The sequence below is a fragment of the Peromyscus leucopus genome, chromosome 4, assembly GCF_004664715.2.
Source record: "Peromyscus leucopus breed LL Stock chromosome 4, UCI_PerLeu_2.1, whole genome shotgun sequence".
In the NCBI taxonomy this organism is placed as follows: Eukaryota; Metazoa; Chordata; class Mammalia; order Rodentia; family Cricetidae; genus Peromyscus; species Peromyscus leucopus.
This window is the reverse complement of record NC_051066.1, coordinates 39,378,828-39,399,755: the sequence shown is the minus strand read 5'-3', so window position 1 is coordinate 39,399,755 and position 20,928 is coordinate 39,378,828. Positions and strand designations below refer to the sequence as shown.

The 20,928-nt window shown below is 43.1% G+C and overlaps 1 protein-coding gene across 1 annotated transcript in view; it reads left to right on the top strand.

The window, feature by feature from the left end:
• The window catches only part of Dpp4 (dipeptidyl peptidase 4), an 87,294-nt gene that overhangs the window by 38,986 nt on the left and 27,380 nt on the right, over positions 1-20,928 (top strand). Inside the window, exons 8-15 of the mRNA XM_037204421.1 lie at positions 665-785; positions 4,984-5,144; positions 6,592-6,704; positions 14,940-15,075; positions 17,319-17,363; positions 19,407-19,514; positions 19,757-19,833; positions 20,769-20,822. Of these exons, the coding sequence (XP_037060316.1) occupies positions 665-785; positions 4,984-5,144; positions 6,592-6,704; positions 14,940-15,075; positions 17,319-17,363; positions 19,407-19,514; positions 19,757-19,833; positions 20,769-20,822 (815 nt within the window). The remainder of the gene's footprint in view (positions 1-664; positions 786-4,983; positions 5,145-6,591; positions 6,705-14,939; positions 15,076-17,318; positions 17,364-19,406; positions 19,515-19,756; positions 19,834-20,768; positions 20,823-20,928) is intronic.

Below are 20,928 nucleotides of genomic sequence, written 5' to 3'. Positions count from 1 at the left end.
GTTGACTATATCTTTCATAGGCAGATGCCACTCACCCTACTATAAAGGAGACATTTTGAAAGCCTGTTCATTCATTATATTAGAAATATAGGGCCATTACCCCAAACAATATTTTATTTTAGAATTATTAAAACTTCTAGACATGTATTATAGAGTTGCTTATTCACTAGGAAAAAATGTTTATTAAACTCTTTAGCTCTCCTTGTGCTGTGCTTGAAGATTTTTGAGTCTCTCTTCAAATTCACTGTAGATATATTTCCTATTCTATAGTGCTAGAAGAATATTAGAGCCCACAAGAATTTAAATAACAAGATGGGATGATTTTCCCTCACTGTACTTCCCTCTCCAAGATTGCAGCTACATTACCTCTGCTAATGTCCCAAGGAAGAAACACAAACATAAATCATCCTGTGTGGGCTGTATTAGGTCTTCACACACACTTCACCATCAACATAGTGACAGCTGTAAGCCTCCTTGTCTCAACATATTGGTAACTTTTTGCAGTTTTTTCAAGGTTATGGACTGTATACCTGTAACTTAAGAATGAGGATCCCACTAAATAGACTTTCTGTGGTTATTCTCTTATTTGCATAGTATTTTAAGATCCCAAGATAAAACATACTGTAACATGATTACAGATATCAATGTTTTTCATCTTTTTTAGGCATATGTTTGGAAGAATGATATTTACGTTAAAATTGAACCAAATTCACCTAGTCAGAGGATCACATGGACAGGAGAAGACGGTGCAATATGTAATGGGATAGCTGACTGGGTTTATGAAGGTAGAGACTAAATCTTTAATTAGAATGTCTACAACTTTTTTTTTTCATTTTTCTTTATTAAGAAATTTTCTACTCACTCCACATACCATCCACAGATCCCCCCTCCTCCCAACCCCCAGCCCTCTTTCCCAAGCCACCCCATATCCCCACATCCCCCAAATCGAGGTCTCCTATGGGGAGTCAGCAGAGCCCAACACACTGAGCCTAGGCAGGTCCAAGCTCCTTCCACTGCACCAAGGCTGTGCAAGGTGTCACACCACAGGCACTGGATTCCCAGAAACCTGCCCATGTACCAGGGACAGATCCCGATCCCCCTGCCTGGGTGCTCCCCAAACAGTTTGAGCCAAACAAACATCTTCCATATCCAGAGGACCTAGTCCAGTCCAATGGGGGCTCCACAGGGGCCCCAGACCACAGTTCATGGGCTTCCACTAGACATCTACAACTTTTAAGACTACTTCAGCATTGCTATACTTAAAAATAGGGGGATTCAGTAGGATTCAAAATAAGTTGTGTACTTAAACATACTGTGGGATTTCTGTTAGACCTCACAGTGACACAGAACCCCTAACCGTTGTTCCCAGTGCTGCCTCTGTCCCAATTGTCTCACAATACCCTGCTTGTCTTGGCTTCCTACCACAAAGAGCCATTCTGTGTTGCTCTTCTGGCTTTACCAGGGCATAACAGCATCCAGATTAACATCAGGTGTCTCTCCAAGGAGGCCTACCTAGCCCAGAAGTTTCCAAGGACAGTGAAATCTTCCACAATATTAAAAAAGAGATAAATCTTGTCTGCAGTTGCCAAATAGAAGGAAAGAAATTACTTGTTTCAGAAAGGATTTGTGTTCATCAAAAACTAACCCGGGACGAATCATGATTTCCTGTTTTTAAAGAAAGCAAAAGTAATTTGGAAAGTTTAGTTAAAAAAAAATAAAATAAAAAGGCATATTCTGTCTTTTAGGATAAAGATATTTAGGAAGTATTAAGAAAGCATTTTTCCATGTATTGGTTGCCAAGATAAAGGACATTTTGAGGCGGTTCCAAATAATTCACCAGGGCACCTCATGTTTGTTAGAAAGACTCATCCTTGTTTCATCCTGTTATTTCTTCTTCAAAGTTAAAAAATAGTTTAGCTCCATGCTTGCCTTTTGATTCCTGCTCAGCCAGAATCAGGTTAATGTAGTGGGTAACACGTGACAACGGGCAGAATCAGGTTAATGTAGCGGGAACATGTGACAACCAACGGGCAGAATCAGGTTAATGTAGCGGGTAACACGTGACAACAGGCAGAATCAGGTTAATGTAGCCGGGAACACATGACAACAGGCAGAAATAACGTCACGAGAAAAAGATGCTTCTATTGCCCAGGAGTAAGTGTTTGATTAAAACCAACAATGAAATTATAAGTTCTTTAAGTGGTGGGCAGCACCGAGGGTCCTCCAGGGCCTTCAACATGGAACAGGTAACAGCCTCCTCCCCAACCTGTGGCTCTTCTTGGAAACATCTGGGTGTTGCTGAGATAAGACTCTAACTAATTCAGCCCATCTTCTCTGGGGTAATCTCTGGAGGAATTTCGTTTGTCGTGTTCACATCTGAGCCACCCGATGCAGGACAGTGCCCTCACAGCTTTCAAAGGGCCTTCCTCTAAAGATGGGTTTCAGTCCCTAGAGAGAAATCACTACATTGTTAACTAGAGAAAAATATTCTCTGTCTTACAAATAAGTGCTAATTCAAACATGGCCCCAACTATACCCCTTACCAGTGTTTGAAAGTAATTTAAAAAACTAGAGCCATACCCTAATTACAGTGACGTAAAACCGTACCGGTGTACTGTGGACACAAACCGGTAGGCAAAAGTTCTAAGATATGAGATATGAACTCAGCATAGGAAGGACTTCTGAGGGCAAAGTTTTGAGTTAGAGTCCTAAAGGTCCAAGTTCTAATTTCTGAGTAAAACATTTTACTCAATTTCCCTCAGTTTTCCTCTCTATAAAAGGGTTTATGAATGGATTCATTTAGAAATCTCCATGAAGATCAAGTTGGATGTGGTTTATAAATTCCAAATCATTACATAAATGTCACTCAGTGATTCAGGTTTGAAACAGTTAAGGGGAGAGAAGGCTGCCCTGTCAAGGGATAGGTTTTCTGAAATGAAAACTGCTGAAAATCAGGCAGGTGTGAGCTGTATAAGAAATACAAGGTGGTAAGCATTCTCTCAAACCTGAAAGGTTAATTTTTGATTCTATTAATTATTAGCCATATGACTTAAGGTGATTTCTTTTTTCAAAAAAAATTTACTTCTATTTCATGTACTTGGGTGTTTCGCCTGCATGTCTGTCTGTGTGAGAGTGGCAGATCTTGGGATTACAGACAGTTGTGAGCTGCCCCGTGGGTGCTGGAATTGAACCCAGGTCTTCTAGAAGGGTAGGTAGTGCTCTTAACCACTGAGCCATCTCTCCAGCCCCTTAAGGTGATGTCTTTAAATTCTTTTTAGCCTTGTTTTGTTCTCATCACCTGTGAAATGAGTTATAATGAAGAGTGCCTGGTAAAATAAATGCCCACTATTATCAGTTCCTGACATATGGCACTCATCAAATGTCAGCTATTATTCTTAGTTCTGCAGCCACTATTGCTGTTATTGAAAATGTATTTTTTGGAGAGCTGGACAGATGGCTGTGTTTTTTGTGTGACCATTTTGCAAAGGACCCGAGTTCAATTCCCAGCACCCATACTGACTAGCTCACAACTGTCTGTAACTCTAGTTCTCTCAGGATCCAACGCATGTGGACTGCTCAGTCCCCTTCACTCATGTATATGAGTACCCACATACACATAATTTAAAAGAAAGATTTTTCCAGCCACTTGCAAAGAGGTCTTAGTTGTTCCAAAACTGATTGGCATCTGTAATTTCCTAAACTCTAAAATTCCAGAGTCTATGTTTTGATTTTTATACTTACACAGTGACATGAGATGCAGATTGGGACTTTCCACTGTCTACCTATATGTTTATCAATTTTATATCATTATAACAACCCCCCCCCAAAAAAAAAACAAGAAGTGAAGGTTCACTTTGACTCCACCGGGTGTCAGAGACTCAGTTCATGTTCACTTGGCCAGTTGGCTACTTTGCCACATTGCTTTGCTTCTGTCTCGGCATAGTACACCTTGGTAGGAGTGTGTAATAGAAGGGTTTCTTTACTCCATGGATATAAGGAAGCAAAGGGACCCAAGATCCCAATATCCCTTTCATGGTCACAACCCCAGTGATCTAAGTTTGTTTCAAGAGGATCCAGCTGTCAATATTATCACCACTTGCCAGCAGCACCACAGGTGGAGATCAATACTTTGAACACATGAGTCTCTGGAGGGAGTCTAGATCCACACCAAAGAATCTGGATCTTCAATCCCTTGTCTGTGAGGGAGACCCTGGCATTTTAAGAGTCTGGCGTCAAATGTCCCATGGAGAGTTCTCAGAGTAATCATAGGGAGGAATTGCCTTTGTCAGAGATGGAAATGAATCCAACCATAGGCTTGAAAGCTGTGCCTTTCCTTCAGCTGTCTCTATCTTTTATTATCTTCTTTATATATCAAGGGAGGGGGCTAAGGCAGGGAATTTTCATTTTCTAGGCTGGGCAAAAGAGATGTTTCTCTGTAGGGGTCTGTGGTGCTCTCTTCATTCTAAATCCATCCTTTCCACACCTTCTTTGTGCCAGAGTAGTAAACTCTGGGCACCGTATTGGTTTGATAGCCTAGAGCTCCGTGCCACCCACCAGTACCTCGTGGACTCAGTAGAAACTCAGCCCAGTCAGGGAGAGCACGCTGGCGTGTTGACTGTTTGAAAATTAGAATGGAAAACCAGCCTCCTGTGTGAAATTTACTTTTAGTATGTTTTGAGGCATAAATTTAGAGGATTATAAGATAAAGAAAAAAATATAGAGCTTATATCCAATATTGCATACTAAAATATTCTAAAATGGTCCAATGGGTGACTTATTTTTACAATCTAGACATATCCTTGGAGGTCTTATTTTTATTCATTTGTATTACTTTGATTTTGGAATCCCAGCAAATGTGAAATGGTTCATTAGTTGAACTCTACTATAATTACTAAAGCTAATGAGAACAATATTTTGAATGCCAAAGCCAATTTATCAGCTTTCTTGTAACAGAACAATTTATGTCTTTTTTTTTTTTTTCAGAGGAAATCTTCGGTGCCTACTCGGCGCTGTGGTGGTCTCCAAACAGTACTTTTTTAGCATATGCCCAGTTTAACGACACCGGAGTCCCACACATTGAATACTCTTTCTACTCCGATGAGTCATTGCAGTACCCGAGGACAGTGTGGATTCCATATCCAAAGGTCTGTGCCCCCTTTCGGGTAGTGGTTCTGTGATTTGATGGGAAGAGAATGGTTGCATTTAATCCCTTCCTGCTAATGAAAATATTGTCAGTCTCTCTTCAACAGCTTGCTGTGATTTCTCTTGCTGAAGTCAACAGCATCTGGCAATTTTAAAGTATTTTTATTATCCCAGGAAAGAGTGTGATTTAAGGTTTTGTAATTTCTCCAAAAACTTTAAGAAATGACAAGCAGAAAAAGATGGTGAAAATGCTTTTGAAGGAGGTAGGGGAGGGGTAGGAAATGCCTGAATGAAGGAAAAGAGAGGCTGTAATTGAATCAGAAGCTCGTCTCATTTGTAGGAGTTGGAATGAGCCCGAATTGAAGTTGAAAAGCCTGGTTACATATCAGATTGCATTACCAAGTAACAGGGCACAGTGCAGGATGAGTTTCAATGGCTCTGTTACAGGTTTGGCACTAATGTGAGTTTTGCACGTCCTGCATTTGTGATAGTCATGTAACATCCTGGGTTACAAGATTGTTCCCTGCTATCCACAATGTGTGTATTAAAATCAAGCAGTGTAAGCCAGGAGAGGGCTTTTGAAGGGAGCCAGGAATTCTTCAGCACCATAATAAAAACGGCCACAGCGTCGTCTACAGGAAAAGCTAACAACGTATTTTTGCCGTAAATGATTTGGGGGGGAAAAAAAGGAATTTTTATTTTTACCAACTCACTTAATTTGCCTTATGAAGATCTGCCATTTTAGGAAGGGAGAGGAAGTTAAAAGGAAAAAAAGATCCTAAACTAAATATGGAGATGTGTTTTCAGAGAATGTTATTTTTTGATGAGAGAAACTGGGGGAAAAAAAAGCTCCATAAAACATTCTCTAAAAAATCATATTATTTCTAACTAATCTGTCAATAGAAGATCCATGTGTACATTTTAAAAGGGTTTACAGGCTTCTGTCTTAGTATTGAGTGTTGAGCTCCAACACATTAACTTGGACTTAGAGTGAAGTTAATTAGCACAATTGGCTCTGAGCTCAGGCTAATTTTCCTGAAGGACTGAGCCTTTGATGGTATACAAATGATATTCACAGTGAAGCCACCAAAACTTTTGTCCTATAGAATCAGGATATACGGACAAATGATACAATTGATTTTTAAGGCATTTGTCCTCCTTGACACAAAGCACACAGATTATGAATAAACATACACGCATGATTTGATTACAAGTGTTTAGATCTTCATGTTTCATAAACATACACATGCACACATGAATATATATTTTCACTAGAACACATAAAGGGTTTTCTTTTTGTTCATTTTATTTCTATTAAATTGTCTGACAGTGTCCAGTTGTTGTAACTCTATAGTCATAATTTAGACATTTAATACAGTTTATATATATGTAATGAGGAGGCTTTAAAACACCACTATCAATTCTGTGGGTTTTTTTCTTTTGTCCTAGGCAGGAGCCGTGAATCCAACTGTGAAGTTCTTTATTGTAAATACAGACTCCCTCAGCTCGACCACTAGTGCAGTTCCCATCGAAGTCACCGCTCCTGAATCCGTGGCAACAGTGTAAGACACTTTACCTGAATCCTTGGGTGTAGAGAGTTTCTTACTTGCTGGGGAGAGCATTTCAGACACCTATGGCAACACCAATCATAGCATCATCTTGTATCCTTGATTCATTCTTTATCCAGCACCTTCCTGTTGAAACTCTTCATGTCTTCAGGCTAGGCACAATTCTAATGATGGGCATGCACAATGAATAGGGCAGGTGTCACTGAGGAGGCAGATAATACCAGGTGAACAAATAGATATCAGTCTAAAATGCCAGATGGTGATAAATGTTGTGGAGAAAGCCAAGGTGGGCTAAGATGATGGGGGCCTAGTCGGGGCTTCCAGGGAGAAGATGCAAGGCTCGGGTTGTTTCTCCATGGGATACCCTGTGGGACTACACTGACAAAGGAAATCCTAAGTCTGGTATAAGGTATGTGCTGGAACATTGGATGCACTACAGGGAGGAATGGAAACCAGTGAGGGGAGAGCAGAGGGTAGTGCAGTATGAGGACCACATGGGGTTTCTGGGAATGGAAATGTGCTTTCTACAGACAGGCTGGTGGTGCCCACTGTGACCTGTCAGTATGTAACCAGCAAATGTTGATGGAGAAGCACATGGTGCCTCTCAACGGTAGTTTAAAACCTTTTTTTAAAAAGTGACTGCACACCCTCATTCTGATGAGATGTAATTCTGCCCTGAAGTGTAAGACCTAGAGAAATTCAGAGAAACTGTGGGTCACATTTGAGAATCCTTACAGCTGATTGTCCCTCAAGATGTCACTTGCTTCAATAATGGCTGAAATCCTGCCGGCAAACACTGTACGATCCGGGTAATTTTTCCTATGAAAACTAGAGCATGTGTAATTTGCCATGTAGCTCTTTATTTGACGCCATTTTTTTTTTTTATGCTGGTTTGGTTTAAGTAGCAGCTATCACGTGCTGAGTGCTCTGCCGGACACAGGTGTTAGCACATGCTCTATCTTACTCTTGAAGTTGTCTTAAGCAACTCTGTTCCCAACAGCAATTAGGACAGGTCTTTTGTACAGATAAGAGAATGAGGTCCAGAGGTTGAAAAGAAAGACCTTAACCTCGGGAGGGCCCGTTCAGTCTGTCTCTCTGGATAGAAAGGGGGACTATGAGGAACTTTCTCTGTGAACACAGCTGATGTCCTCAAGATCCCAGAGAAGTCATCAGAGCAACCAGGAAGGACCTTGCTCTTTTGAGTTGACGCTATCAAGCTGGGTGCAGGTTGGACTCTGTGCTTAGATATTCACTAGTTTGTTTAGAAATACCCGTGTTAATATATTTATTCAGGCAAGGAATCTTATCAGTAAAAAAATTAAATCCAGTAATCTTCCATGAATTTTTTTCCAAGCAATAAAACTATACCCAAAAGTTCTAAACTCTTATTTGGTTCAACCCATCAACCTCTTACGTGAACACTGATGAAAAACCATGATTTACAATCCAAGGTATGCCAAAGGGGGACCTAGACCCTTCTAGCATTTCCAGTCGGGGAGGATATTCCAAACTTCCCTATCGGTGACTAGGAGTGTGAAGTGACGGAGGCGTGAGCAACAGATTGGAGGCATCCCCAGTTGGGGAGGTGGGTTTTCCATGCCCAGAGGGTCGAAGGAAGCTCCCTGCGGAATGCGCACTAAAGGGTGGGCTGCAGCAGCACGGAAGAAGAAGGCCCTGAGGTGGGGCCCACCGGGCATGGGAGAGCAGGAGTCCATCCAGAAACAGCCGAGCCATGCCGGCTCCCACGTGTAACTAACACCTGTCTGTGGAGAGCTGCAGCTCAGAAAACAGTCTCATCTAGAGCCAGCTGTGGACCTCTAAAGTGGTGGACGGATTTTTTTTTTTAAGGACCTGAAAGCCTTTATTTAGATGAGACGTAAGACTGTGGTACACTTCTAGGGAACAGATGGAAGATCGCTGCTTGTGCTTCACAAGCTTCAGTCTTGCCCCCACTCCTTCGTCTGGGTTCCCGAAAAAGTAGAGAAGATCTGGGGAGGTCCCCAGAACTGTTAGAACTCCACGGAGTGCGAGCTAGGGTTCACAGAGAGAAAACAACGTGCTTACATCATACAGCAAGTTAGCATAGGAGACGGGAATCAGGAGAACAGAGACCTTTGCTTGTTGAATGACAATGGGGACATGGCCACTCTGAGGTCTGGTTGAGGAGAAGAATTTTATTGTAGATATGAGGGAGAGGACACAGCCGGAGGCATCTAGCGGGGAGGGTTTCAGAGGAGGGAGAGAAAGTAGGCTGAACATGGCCAACAGACTGAGGGGCAAGAGAGGAAGAGAAAAGAGAAGAGAGGAGAGGCCAAGAGGACCGGCCTGGAGAGGAGCTGTGGACCAAGAGGCCAAGAGCAGAGGACGAAGAAAGCACATGGCCCAAATGGTGGGTTCATATAGGAAGAGAAGCTAGGGAAGGGGAAGGGAAGGCCACCCCTTGGGTAGGTAGCGGTGGGGTGAGAAGTGCTGGAAGGAGCCACAGGTACTAAGTGAGAATTGTTCCAGGTTTCTTTGGGACCTGACACTTCCTATAACAAACTGATTGTATAATTAGATTCCAATATGTTGAGCACTTTCTGAGGGCTGGGCTAGTGATCTGCCCTTGGATTCTCACTTAATTCCCCTCAACACCCTATGGTATTGCATCCACAGTCACTTTACAGATGATGAAAACACTTTCCAAAGCTCAATGGGAAAGTGCAGAGCTCAGAAGCCTTAGTTAGCACATCTAAGGACTTAGCATTTGCTCTTCCTGAATTAATCACCTTACATCTCTGCTCTCTCATGCTTCCTTAAGCTAAAGGCTCAGAGAAGGCTGCCTCCTTGGAGGGGCTATTCTGTGTAGAACATTCATACTACGGAAGAGCTGTTTTAGGAAATGCCACAGGGAAGTGTTGCCTGGAGAGTCTAAAATACAGCTGTGATCTCTGTTAGCACTGATGAGATCAAAACTTTTCTAAAATGAGACTCTAGGTTCACCTGGGGAAAATATTCTCCAGGTGATGAGATAACACTTTCTGGTCTCAGTAAAAGACCCCTCAGGACTGAGGTGATCCTGACAAGTTATACTTAATGGGCACTTTATTCCTTTGGGTGATGCTTTTCCCTGTGACACACTAGCAGGCAAGATCAGCATCACTCTTTCCTCCTCTGCCCAGGTCTCCTCACTCATTTTCTGTTAGCACACACCTCTGCTGAAGAGCTTCCAGCAAGTGGAGTCCTATTAGTTGATGAGGCTGGTCTGTGCTCTTGTTAGGAATTAGAACACGAGACAAGATGAGCCTCTCTACCACCTCATAGATGGAGGCTTGAAGCTGATGAGGTTATTTGTGCTCCTGGTGTGCACTGACTATTCATAATGGGAATTTGAGAGCTCAAAATATTTGAGAGAAAATAGAATACAATACAGATATTGTGAAACTCCTAACTTTTCTTTACACTTGTGTTCCCAGGGCCAAATGAAGCAAGACAAGGTGTGTGGGATAAGGGCCAGTTTTACAATAGTAACTGGTGCTTAGCAGGGTTATTGGGACACAGTGTCAGTTACTGTTTGTAGAATAACTGAACAGATGAGAAGCTGGATGGTTGCATGGGTGGGTTTGTAGATGAATGGATGGATGGATAAGAAATGGGCTTCCCAGGTGATGGTGTTTGTGTGTGGCACAGGCACAGGAATGATTTCACACAGCCAGCTCCAAGGACAGTGTTCAAAATCATCCCATGTACCAAGTCCTTCTTTTCTCCCTCTGGCTAGCCATGTAAAAATTCTTTAGGATAAAACTACAGGACTGGAGAGGTTGTGTCAAGCGAGGTGACCCCTCCGGACATCTGCCGAATGGCCTCAGGAGCCCGCCCATCACACCCAGCTTATGACTTACCCTGCCCTTGTTCTCCCTGCTCCTAAGGGACACAGTAGATAAAGACTCCCTCTATCTCTCTGAACACTGGATGACCCTTGGTCTGCACACTAGGCTCATCAAAGCCCGAGGCTGCCAGGCAGGAGGTAAACTGGACTGATGACGTCCCATCTCCCCAACCAGCAAACTAGTGACACCTGTAAGAAAGCAGACACATTAGGACTTGCGTACAACGCTGTTTCTCTCGACTCTGCTGCATCTCACCCCACCCATCCCTCTTCTCAGCAATCTGTCAGTGGACCCAGCAGGGTTGGCATCCCCATCAGAGCAAAGGGTGGCATGGAGCCCACGGCCGGCACTGGCAGTACGCCTGCTTCCTTTGGTGATTCACTGAATTAATCACTCCGCAGTCTGCAGTTGCTCTGGGTAGCATTTCCCCTCCATTATTCCTTCCAGCTAGCAAAGCACAGCTTATTTTAAGTATCATTAATGTACAAATGAAACAGCTACACGAATTAGAGGCAGAGATGTCACGTAAAAGCCTTTCATGAAATGCCTCGTCTTTGAAAGGACAAGAAATCACTTCAAAGAGTTGCCACAGCAGGATATTCAAAAGGAAGTACTGGGAGTGTAACCAGCTGACTTCCTTCATGAAAATTTAGCTTATACATAACTCTCAAGGAATAAATAGATTTCATTGAGAAAGGAATTGTACACTCGAGGAACCGTAAGAGTGAAACAGACTAGTAGGACTTCCCAGTGGGACAGGGAGAATATTTACAGGAGGGGCAAGGATGAACACAAAAATCTGAAGCCATCTGCTTGATTTGAACCCTGGCTCTAAACCTCTGTGATTGGGTGATCCTGAGAAAGTTACTTGACCCCTCCGCACTTATGTTTCCTCATCTGCTCGGCAGGAGCCACAATGGTACCTGCTTCACAGAGTGGTCATGAGTGTTATGGGAAGCTCCCGGGCAGTTCCTGGCACAGAGCCAAGTTCACGTGGGTTAAAAAACTCTTACTGTTATGCGCAATCCTACTGCTCTGCTTCAACATCAAAATCAAACAGATTCCCTTTATGACCGACTAATGCATCTCCAAAATCTCAGAACTGTTGTTGGACAAGAGGCTTAGGCTCACATGAAGGCTTGGCTGTGGGTGTGGGATCCTCACCTTTGAAGGATATTGGCTTAGGGCTGTAATTAGAAGGAAGTATGTTAATAAAATGTGTTTCAAAACAGACTGTCTACTACCTTGGTAAAAGGCCTCCACCGAGCCCTCTCAGAGTGCAGAGTACATTGTGGGCCACTGACAGTGACTAAGCTATCAGATCCAAGTCCATTAACCTTTATCTAAAAGTGGACAAGGAAGATGGCCAATGCACATGAGTTTCCTGGCTTCCATCCCACATTCCATTACTCAGTGTTTTCAAATGGCAAAGTCGTTTTGCAGTGTAGATTTTAAGCCTGAGGTATAACGTATGGCTTTCACAGATAAAGCTACCTACCGTGGGTGACGAGGGATCATGAAAGAGTTCTGCCCTCCTCTGCCTCTGCCACCAGAACACTTTTACAAAGAGGAAGAATATTCCGGGTGCCAGCGTGTGCCTAACAGTCAAGAGGCTTTTTCTCCCTAATGAATGGGCTCACACATCTCTTCAGATCAGCCTTTGGATTTTGTTTCTTTGGTTTCTTCTGAGACACAGTCTTACCTTGTGGTCTCGGCTACCTTGAACCAGGGAGGGCTCACAGGAGAGGATCTCTGATTCAAATCCATCGTGCCTGGCATTCCTCTTCATATCCTCCACAGCTATGAATGGCTTTACACTTTGGTCGAAAGAAGAATTCATGACATTGAAAATGAAGCTTTATACTGAAACATAGCCACTCTTGTTAGGGCCAGCATTGTCTCTGGCTGTCCTTATTCTGTGCCTGTGTGACAGACAACACGTAGACCACAAAGACTAAAAATATTTGCTGTCTGGCCCCGACTAAATATTCCTTCATCTTTCATCTAACACATTAATTGAAAAACTCCATTTTCTGTGTCTTATTTTTGCTTCCTTCCTGTTATTTGAAAGGACATATCACTCGTCCTGGCTAGAGTGAACTCTCCCTCTGTTCATTTGACAACTCTGCATGGGGTGAGTGCAGAAGAGCTGGGTTAGATCAGGAGCCCTGGCTCCTTCTCAGGAGGTGAAGATGCGCTCTCAGACCTGCATTCTGACAGGCTCCTAGAGGCTCATGGGACTGATTTAGCAGCAGCGGCTTTCCAAGAAAACCCCACTCACATGGAGGGTGGGAAGAAGACTGAAATGGGAAGGTACCATTATGTGAGCTAAGGTGATGCCTGGTTGCCGCGCAGGTCCTTAGCACCTGAAACCTGCAGTGAAATAGCATGAGACCCAGAGCGCCTCCAGGGCATCCATGCCACAAAAGGGGAAATGAGAAGCTTTGAGGATCTTGGGTGCTTGATTAACATCTGCTGTAGGCTTCAGAGCCTAAGAAAGGAAAGGGGACAAAAAACAGATGTACCTTCTGAGGGAAGGTAGCTTTGGGTCCTAAGAAATGAGAACATAAATTTTGCCCTTCTTGAGAGCTGCATTCCAGGAGAACTTCACAAGCTGTTTTATGACCAAGACTCATGGGTCCCCTGCTTCTAGGAGCTGGCAGTCAGGCTAGAAGCCCAGGAGAATGGAAGGGGATGATGGCTACCACCAAGGAAGGCCAAACAAGGGGAGAACTTGGAGTGAGGCAGTGAAGGAAAACAAGGCTATGGAACCAGGAAAAAAAAAGATGATGAAAGAATCATCGTGAGCTCCTGACAGAAGGGAGCAAGGCTTTGATCAGACATTGGAGAGAAGGGATGTATGAATGAGTAGTCACTGAAATCATACCCACGAGGGGCAAAAATGTCCAAGAAAAGAAACCATCCGGAGGAAAAAAATGTCAGGGAGGCTAAGAGAAGAGTTAATTACAAATTACGCACATGTCACTATAAATCACCACACAGCTCCAAAAGAACTTGAAGCATGCGCTGGGGAGGACGGCATGCTAGAACGGGGTCTGTAACTTTGGGTTGAAATACTACAGAGTACTTTCCTTCACAAGGGCGTGTTTTGACTCTTGAGAAGTGTGTTTGGGGTTATAGTTCTTTGATTTGAAAAGTTTGTAGAGGCATGAGTCTACTTTTTTTTTTCCAATCTGAAAGTGGAGTTGATGAAAGGGTGAGCTATGGTTTTATCCTAGTAGCAAAGGACACGTAGACTACAAAGACTGAATATATTTGCTATCTGGCCCCAACTAAATGTTTCTTCGTCTTTCGTCTAACACATTAATTTTGAAAAACTTCATTTTCTGTGTCTTATTTTTGCTTCCTTCCTGTTATTTGAAAGGACATATCACTCGTCCTGGCTAGAGTGAACTCTCTGTTCATTTGACAACTCTGCATGGGGTGAGTGCAGAAGAGCTGGGTTAGATCAGGAGCCCTGGCTCCTTCTCAGGAGGTGAAGATGCGCTCTCAGACTTGCATTCTGACAGGCTCCTAGAGGCTCATGGGACTGATTTAGCAACAGTTTTCCAGACAAACACCATTGATGGGGGGAGGGGACATATTAAATTGCCAGAAAATTCGAGCACATCTGCCAGTGTCCGTGACCTCACTGTATTACTCTCAGGCAGCAGAGAGAAGATGAAAAAGTCTCACCTTTGACTCCCTGCTACCAGGGTCCAAGTTCAAAATTTACTAGTCCTAAACACGGTTTCGGTCTCCTGTCTGAGCCATTTAGACTGTGTCTGCGGCTTTCCTTGGTGGATGTACTTTATTGAGTAAAATGTTCATTTGCAACAAGGTCTGGAAAAACTCACATTGCTTATTTCCTGAGACAGGGTTTCTCTATTTAGCTTTGGCTGTCCTGGAACTCACTCTGTAGATCAGACTGGCCTCAAGCTCACAGAGACCCACCTGCCCCTGCCTCCTGAGTGCTGGGATTAAGGGCATGCACCACCACCACCCACCTCTTATTTCATTTATATGTGTGTGGTGTACATGCTTGTATTTGCATGTATGTGGGCACATGCCTGTAGAAACATGAAGTTGACATGGGTCATCTTTCTGGATTGTTCTCTACTCTTATTTATTGTGCTTGCCAATTCCAGCTAGTTTAGCTAGAAACTTGACCTAGGGATCCCTTTTCCCTGCCTCCCTAGTGCTGGGATTACATGTGGCTGCCATAGCCACTTGGACTTTACTTGGGTTGTGGGGGTCAGAAGTTCAATCCTTATGCTTGTTAGACAGGCACTTTATCCACTGGGCCATCTCCTCAGCTGCACAATTTCTGAAAAATCCCCATCCCCTTTTTTCTCTCCAGGGATCACTATTTGTGTGATGTGGTGTGGGTTACAGAAGAAAGAATCTCTTTGCAGTGGCTCAGGAGGATTCAGAACTATTCCGTGATGGCTGTCTGTGACTATAATAAGACCAACCAAGCATGGAACTGCCCCTTGGTAAGGTCTCATTGGGATGCATTGTGACATGTGACGTGCAGGCTCCATGTCCTAGGAGACAGCGAAGATTGGGGATCAGGAAATGTTTTAGTCTCTCTTCTCTCTGAAAACACATCCAGCCCTGAGGCAGCATGTCAGCCTTGCCTATCAGACACTGGATATCTGATGGCGCTTCTATTTCTCTTTTGCACACTAGTCAAGGTGTGTTAGATGTGGAAGGGAAGAAGAGTGACTAGAAACCCAGAAGACAGAATTCAATGTCCATGTTCAAAATCGGGAAGAGGACCGGAGCCTGCAAGCAAAATGGCAGTTATCTTAACAGATAAAACATGGAGGATGGGAAATGGCTAATTGAGCATGTGGGAAACAAAATGAATGTCAGGAGGACACAGATCCATTACTAGACTTTAACCATATCTACGCAGAAACCGATTTAGAACTTAAACAAATAACCATCAGCCCGAGAGGGTGATAATGCTGAGGGGAACCGAGTGTTGATCCAACTAATGTGCTGACCTTCCCAGCCAGGACACCTTGAAGTCCTTCTAGGCTGCGGATTTCAGCAAAACCCCTTGAGAGCCAGCAGCCTCAGGAGAGACAGGCACTAAAGTCTTGCAGGCATATGCCATGACCACTCTGTTCCTTCTTTTCCATTCTGGTCATGAACTCTATGTTACATACTCCTCCATGTTCTCATCCTAGATGGGCACCGGGCAGGTTCTCACCTGAGAACTTAAGTGATACTCCATGGCTTGACCCAGTCATTTATTTATACAAGAAGCATTACCTAAAATGTCCCCAATTTGATGCTAAGCTATGGGATCTTTTTTTTTTTTTTAAATTAACGAGACAGCTGGCATTTCCCAAAAATGTTTTTGTTCTGATAGAGAGTGCAGTTGTGAAGATAGGCCATAAGACTTTCCATGCATTTACAATATGGCAGGTACAGTAGAAACTGAGACTCAGTGAGGTCAAAGGTTAAAAAGTGCACAAGTCATAGTACACACTTAAACTCAAACTTCAAGCCCCAAGCTCTTTGCTTTCTGCTGATTGACTCATCTCAGTATCAGGGTATTGTGCCATAAGAGGGTTTAAAATAGATACAGAGGGTAATAGCAGATACTCTGTTGGAGTCAGGCAGAACAAGACAAGGAAATGGCTTAGGGGAAGATGCAGAGTCATCTAGGACAAGATGTCCTATGTGAACAGATAAGGAAGAAAGGTCCATCTCAGCTGAGGATTGTGTAAGGACATCCGTGGTGAACAGCTTAGAGCTTAGAGGGACTGAATGTGCTTACCACCTAAGCTGAAGGTGAGGAACAGGATGCAAAGGAGGCTAGAGATTTATATTTGGGTTCAGGGGCCATGCTGAGGTGTTTGGATTTATCTTGTAAAAAATGGAAAGCTGTTTTGCATTTCTAAAATGAAGATGCCAAATAAGATGAGCTAGGGCCTGAGCGGGGAGGACAATGGACCAGAAGGAATAAAAGATGACTGAACACCCAATTAGGAGACTGTGGCTGTAGATCATTGGAAACATCCTAAGGACAGGAATGATGGATGTAATTGTAAGGAAAGACAGACAAGCTGAAGGGGCTAGGGGAGGTTTCCATGAGAAGAGAGCACAAAGTAGGAATCTAGACTGAGTAGCTAGAAAGAAAAGGTCTACGAATAGGATGGAGGGCTAGAGGAAAGCGAAGGACATCATCCAGTTCTGCACATGTCAGATTTCAAACTCGAGTTGGAGTTTTGGGACAGCTCCAGGTCAGGGCTCCAGGTCACAGAGGTAAGTGATCAAATGCAATTACATGAAAAAATACTAACATAAGCAGAATTGTAGGGTGAGAGATTGCCCTCAATTATTTTATCATCAGTGTAATTTCATTTGTAGTATATGTTTTGTGGGGCTAGGGATGTAGCTCAATTGGCAAAATCCTGGATTAGCATGCCCAGAGGCCTTGGTTCAGTTCCCAGCACTAAATACAACTGACCACGGTGGTGGATCCATGCAATCCTGGCACTTGGAAAGAACAGGATCAGAAGTTCAAGGCGTTGACTATATTGTCAGTTTGAGGACAACCTGGGATACATGAGACCCCATTTTAATTTAGATGATAGATAGATAGATAGATAGATAGATAGATAGATAGATAGATAGATAGAAGACAGATAGATAAAGTAAGTAAGTAAATGGATTTCACCATCTTCTCTTTGAAACACTGCACTGTCCTTTTTCTCCCCAGGCACAGCATCATGTTGAAATGAGCACTACGGGCTGGGTCGGAAGAGTAAGTGTTCTGAGTTAGAGATTTTGCAACGTTTCTTCACTACTGCTCAGAGCTGGTTAATGTGTAACTGCCCTATACTAAAGCACTATGTTGTCACTGATAATAATGTGAGTTGGCCCATTTCTCAGAGTGTTAGTTGTGCTTCCTATAGTGAATGTACCGCATACCCAAGAAGGTAAAGGGACAAGGGAAACATCAAAGTCAAGAGCAGAAATAACAAAACAAAGCACTTTCTCCAGCCATCTGGCACCTACAGGGAGCCCAAAGACAGTCACCACTGAAAGGCCACCAGGCTGCTGGGTGTTCTCTTTGACCTGTTGCTCGAGTTCTGCACTTTGGAGGCAGAAAACAGTTTTTAACCGAGTCTGGACTACAGTCACACGGAACAGTACCAACCATATACTAGGTACTACACACTTCTCTGGGGGGAAATCACCTCTGTGGGTGCACACATCGGGAGACACCCTAAGGAAGAGCTTAATCTGGGAAAGCAGGGTGACCCTCAGAGACTCACAGCTTTGCCCAGTTCCACCACATCACATGTACATGCACAGCACCAACCACCAAAGTCTGAGACCGTGGAAGAAAGCATGGGTGGGATGTCCAGGGGTGCGCGGAAGGACTCTGGCCACCATGACTCCTCGCATGAAAGATGAAAACTGAATGACATCTACTTTCTGTGACTACTTCTATTAATCCTCCTTTAAAAGGGAAACAAAGTGACACAAAAAATTGTAAATATTTCACATCTTCTGGGTGAGAGAGGTGAGGCTTCAGTCCAGGAAGACGACCCCTTTCTGCTGGGCTGGAAGCTGCCACAACATTCACATGTCCTTTTTCTCCAGGCGCTGATTGGGCAGAGGGGAGAGGTTTGCCAACATGAAAAGTGGTTTCCTCCATGGCAAGAGACATGCTACACTTCCTCACGACTCTTTGAAAAAAATATGTTTTTTCCTCTCTGTATTTAACCAGACAGATGCCACTTTTCACACATTTCTACTAGGCACAACTCCATCCAGGGGAAACAGGGAAATGTATTAAAAAGATAAGGCTGTGAACATAGGTCTAGAGAGGGGAATGTGTTTGGGAGCTCCGTAATGAGAACACCAAGTGTACTGCACGCTTCAGCTTGCTCCCTAAATGAATTCACTTTGAATCACTAAATAGAAGAGGCAAGCATTTTCCTTCCTTCCCCAAATGGGAGCTGATGAGAGAAGAAACATCGAGGGTGAAGAGAACCAAGAATTTTAAAAGACCATCCCCTACCTGCTCAAAGCGTCACTACAAAATAGAAATTAAAACACAACGTGGTCCTTCCAGGCTGAAAGAGACACTCTTCTATTTAAACATTATTTTCAGAGAGATATCTTTTATTGAACTTTTTTTTAAAAAATGAAAATTTTGTTCTACATTTTTATGTAACCATATTTTGTAAATTATTGATCATCTTTAGCAAAAATGAAAAGGCTTAGGATAAAAATAACTATATGAATGCTTCCATGGGAAATCTACAACAGATATTCCTGATGGCATCCAGTCCAAAAGTGGCTAAAGACTATGCCTGACTTAAAAAAAATACAAAACAAACAAACAAAACAAAAAACTGTATAAAAGCAGGGATGAAAATTTCCCCATACTGCAATCCACTTTTAAGCTAAAACAGTTAGATAATAAGACGCTTTCTAGAAAGCACACTTATGACATCAGGGAAGTTCCTTCTTCAAACAGAAGTGAATGCTAGGTTGCATGCCCATATGTCTGGGAGTCTTCATTATCCTTTTCACAGGATATGTCCCAGAACAACAGAAACATTTCTAAGTGTCCAGTATCTGCTGTGGGCATCTTTATGTGCATTTTCACATCTACCTTCGCCAAATAAATTAGCCTAGGAGTTTGTTCTCTGCTCCACGTTTTCTAGTTAGGGAGACTTTCATTTTTAGACCCTCTAGTAAAACACAGATATTGGAGAGGACTTCTGAACGCTGGAGTCCGTCCTGGGGTGAGACTGGCCATGTGATATTTCTTTGCTCTGTCTTTGTCTAGTTTAGGCCTGCAGAGCCCCATTTCACTTCTGACGGTGGCAGTTTCTATAAGATCATCAGCGACAAAGATGGCTACAGACATATCTGCCACTTCCCTAAAGATAAGAAGGTGAGTACGCTTTTGTAGCAGATCTTAAACTGATCTCTTTTTCCAAACTAAAACAGAAATCATTTGATGGCATTGAGCATTGTGTACAAATAGACTAATTCAAATATTCAGTGGTATGTGGGATGAAGTGGAATCGGAGGACACTGATGCCCCCAAAGCAAACTCACAGTTATATGAATTCCTGATACGAATAACTCTGCTTAACTTTGATAGGGGAGTCTAATTAATCTCATATTTAAAAGCCCAATCAGGACTGTACATTTATTACAAAAGGAGCCTGGGAAGTCATTGGGATCGAAGCTCTGACCAGCGATTATCTGTAAGTAGAGTCTAATAATCAGTAAGTAGGCTTTAAACCTGTACGTTATAATCACACCCTCTCTCACAGAACTGCAGGAAAATCTCCCACAAAGAGTAGTCAATTTGGAATGTGTTCAATCTTTTTTTTTCTTTTTAACATACGGAAGCCTTAATGATTTTCACATATGCTCAGCAGATTTGATACCATGCCACCAAGCGGTTCTACCTCTTGGTCTTACCTGCTTTGCACTTGGAGAGGCTGCAGGCTCTCTGGAGCGTCCCGGACTGCTGCAGGGGCATTCTGGCATTCTGTTAACTTTAGACTTACAAGGACTCTTAGAGAGGCTGAGAAAGGCAATTTTATCTGTGTTCGGCCTTGCTCTTTGGAACATGGAAAGCTTTGCTGAAAGCGCCTACTAACAGCATACATGAGCTATCAGAAAAAAGCACATTACTTTCCATTGGGATCTTGGGCTCTTCCTTTATTGGCCTCATCTCAGAGGAATTTACCATTGCCCAGAGTAGCTTCTGAAGACTTTATAGAAGGAGTTCTGCTACTCTCCGAAATATGCATCCCCTATATCCATGAAGCTTGTGTTACAAAACAGAAAAGACAGAAAATAAGATTTGTACTTGCAGTGGGTTTTTTTCAATTTCAAGCTGGCCGTCCAGGCATATTTTTCATATAAAAGCCCTCTTTCGAGTTTTTACTTACCACTTCAATCCAGGAAGAACTCCTTGGATTCATTCATTAGACTGTCTAAAGAAAGTGTCCTGGGTAAAGATGGTGGAGGGAGATAGCTCCTGGAGTGAGTGGAGGAGCAGAGCAGCAAGTGTAGACAAAGGGCACACACTCATGCATTAGAGCTGTGTGTGCCTGAGGTCGGAGATGGGGGAATGTATTTAACATTTCTGTAAAACATGTTTAATATATCGCCTTTGTTTTCTTCTCAGATACTACATTAGTAACGAACATAAAGACATGCCAGGAGGAAGAAATCTGTATCAGTAAGAGTGCTGTCGGGATGTTGACATCAGGGTTTCTACCTGCAGATTATTGCTGAGCGTCTCTCTCTCTTTCTCTCTCTCTCTCTCTCTCTCTCTCTCTCTCTCT